Source organism: Penaeus japonicus, unplaced genomic scaffold, assembly GCF_977035675.1.
Source record: "Penaeus japonicus unplaced genomic scaffold, GWHDUDI00000001_assembly GWHDUDI00000035, whole genome shotgun sequence".
Classification (NCBI taxonomy): domain Eukaryota; kingdom Metazoa; phylum Arthropoda; class Malacostraca; order Decapoda; family Penaeidae; genus Penaeus; species Penaeus japonicus.
This window is the reverse complement of record NW_028234437.1, coordinates 14,138,366-14,140,865: the sequence shown is the minus strand read 5'-3', so window position 1 is coordinate 14,140,865 and position 2,500 is coordinate 14,138,366. Positions and strand designations below refer to the sequence as shown.

The following is a 2,500-nucleotide window of genomic DNA, read 5'->3' as shown; positions in this document are numbered from 1 at the left end:
CCAGCGTACGCCGTCCTCTCTTCTGCGAAAACCTGACAAAGGCGGGAAAATAGAGTAGGTGTGATCTGCAGAAGGGATATTCAGACTTCAAAGCTGAAATCGGCTTTACATTTCATTTAATAAAAAATGTCTTTAAAAGATAACCTACAATAACCGCGGAATGAAATCCAATGATTCCACGAGATATACGCAACCGCTGTATAACTCGCCCGCCGGTTATAATGACAAGCTGTTACTAGAATAGACAAAGGGCTTACTCACGGGATCTGGAAAGCGTTGCATCATGACAACAAAACTGTTTTTCCCGGGAATGTCCTGCGCATTTACAAAGGTCACGACTCCTGGCAATTTCTACGGAGATAGGGAGGCAGAAAATGCACCAAACATTAAGGAAGTATTGACATTATAAGGTTTCTTGTAGCATCATCTTTGAGTATTTATTTCAAACAAACTTGCAACCTTAAGCCTAAAACGGAGTATCTCTAACGCTTGTCCTCCGCACGACCATCAGTTACCATTGCCTCAGTCGTGTCAATTGAACTTATTCGCGCATTAGCCTCCGTGGACTGAACGAAGGCGCCGTGCAGCTCGTTGGGTAGCGCTGGAACGTCGTCAAGGTAGACTGCCTCACCTGCATCACAAGATAGATTATAAACCACACGCGGAATATACCTAACTTTATTTCCTTATAAGCATCGCCAGTGATGAAACTGCTAATTTGGGATTTATATAGTGTATAGTTTGGCAGTGTAACTAATCCTAGTATCTATTTTTTTTAAACATCAACAGATTAGGCAAACATACTAACTTTCATATATAACGTCTGTTTCGCAGTGACATACTCCTCTAAACATTCTTATTTTCTTATGAAAACAAGTTTAATTAAAGCACACACACACACACTCACTCACACACACTTACGCGTTTGTGTACTTGTACACATGTACCCTCTCATATATACAAAGATAAATCCTTCTGTTTCTTGGCTTTCCCGAGGACTAGCTTCCATCCATCATCCATTTGTTGAAAGACAGAGAAAGCTAACGAAACCAGTCAAGAAGCAATTTCATCTCCTGTGTTAAGCCTCAAAGACACGTGATAGGTTTACTCACCTGATATCTGCGCCGCAGACTCCAACTTGGGTACAGGTTCACCTACTGGCCAGCTTTCTTGGTTCATGTCAAAACTCTGCTTGCCGGACGAAAGCGGGCGTTCTATGTTTGGTCCTGCGCTGCGAATGCTCGCTGGGACTTTGTCACCAAGGAATCCCACGATTGCCTGTGAGAGATCAAGAAGTTATACCCAATCCAAAAGGATGTTCCATGAATAAAATAATCCTTTCCCAACGAATATTGTAAACACTCAGACGTTCTGTTTTATTATTATATGAGAATTACATAAACAGTTAGATATGCACACCCCATAAGTAAAAAAGTATATACAAAACTCTAATGCTTCTCTTAACTGTATTACGTCAGATCGACCTGCGAGTCGGTTAAACTGTTAAAGTCGTCCCTGGTCTCCCACCGGAGTCCTCTGAACTAGCGTCATTGGGTCTCGGATGATTATATTAGGTCAGTCGACCACACGTACATACGTGAACACACACACACACACACACACACACACACACACACACACACACACACACACACACACACACACACACACACGTACACACACACACACACACACACACACACACACACACACACACACACACACACACACACACACACACACACACACACACACACACACGTACACACACACACACACACACACACACACACACACACACGTATTTATATATACACTTTGCTGTGTTTCGACCATGGTTCGAAGAATCAGAAACTGCCTTAAAAGTAAAAGCAAGTGGCCCTACCTTGAAGAGCAGGCCTTGTGCAAGGGCAGTCCGGTAGGCTGGTGATGCATCGTGAGGGTGGCTGTCGGGCTTCACCTCCTGCCCAATGAGCTTGGCGGCCTCGAGAACTGTCTCGGAGTCCGTTAGGCGACGCCCCGTCAGGTAATCCTCTGTCTGCGAGGCGTGGATCTGCGTGCACAAGTAAGTGTATGCGCTATTATTTGTGTCTTTGGCAGGTATGGAGACAGACTTGTGGAGTCTGACACTCAGACTCCTGCTCTACACTGTACGGGACACACACACACGCACACACTCACTCACACACACACACACACACACACACACACACACACACACACACACGCACACTCACTCACACACTCACACACACACACACACACACACACACACACACACACACACACACACACACGCACACTCACTCACTCACTCACACACACACACACACACACACACACACACGCACACACTCACTCACACACACACACACACACACACACACGCACACTCACTCACACACTCACACACCCACACACACACACACACATACACAATATCAATTATGGAAAAGCAAGCGTTAAGCCAATAAGATACTTCAAAAGTTACGGGGTATTT

At 44.9% G+C, this 2,500-nt stretch overlaps 1 protein-coding gene across 1 annotated transcript in view; it reads right to left on the bottom strand.

Moving 5' to 3' along the window:
* LOC122257079 (uncharacterized) overlaps nucleotides 1–2,500 on the bottom strand; it is a 31,922-nt gene that overhangs the window by 15,610 nt on the left and 13,812 nt on the right. The window contains exons 11-15 of the mRNA XM_086531271.1: nucleotides 1,886–2,053; nucleotides 1,113–1,278; nucleotides 516–631; nucleotides 262–351; nucleotides 1–32 (exon numbers count right to left, since the gene is read on the bottom strand). The exon at nucleotides 1–32 is cut by the window's left edge and continues 194 nt beyond it. Of these exons, the coding sequence (XP_086387397.1) occupies nucleotides 1–32; nucleotides 262–351; nucleotides 516–631; nucleotides 1,113–1,278; nucleotides 1,886–2,053 (572 nt within the window). The remainder of the gene's footprint in view (nucleotides 33–261; nucleotides 352–515; nucleotides 632–1,112; nucleotides 1,279–1,885; nucleotides 2,054–2,500) is intronic.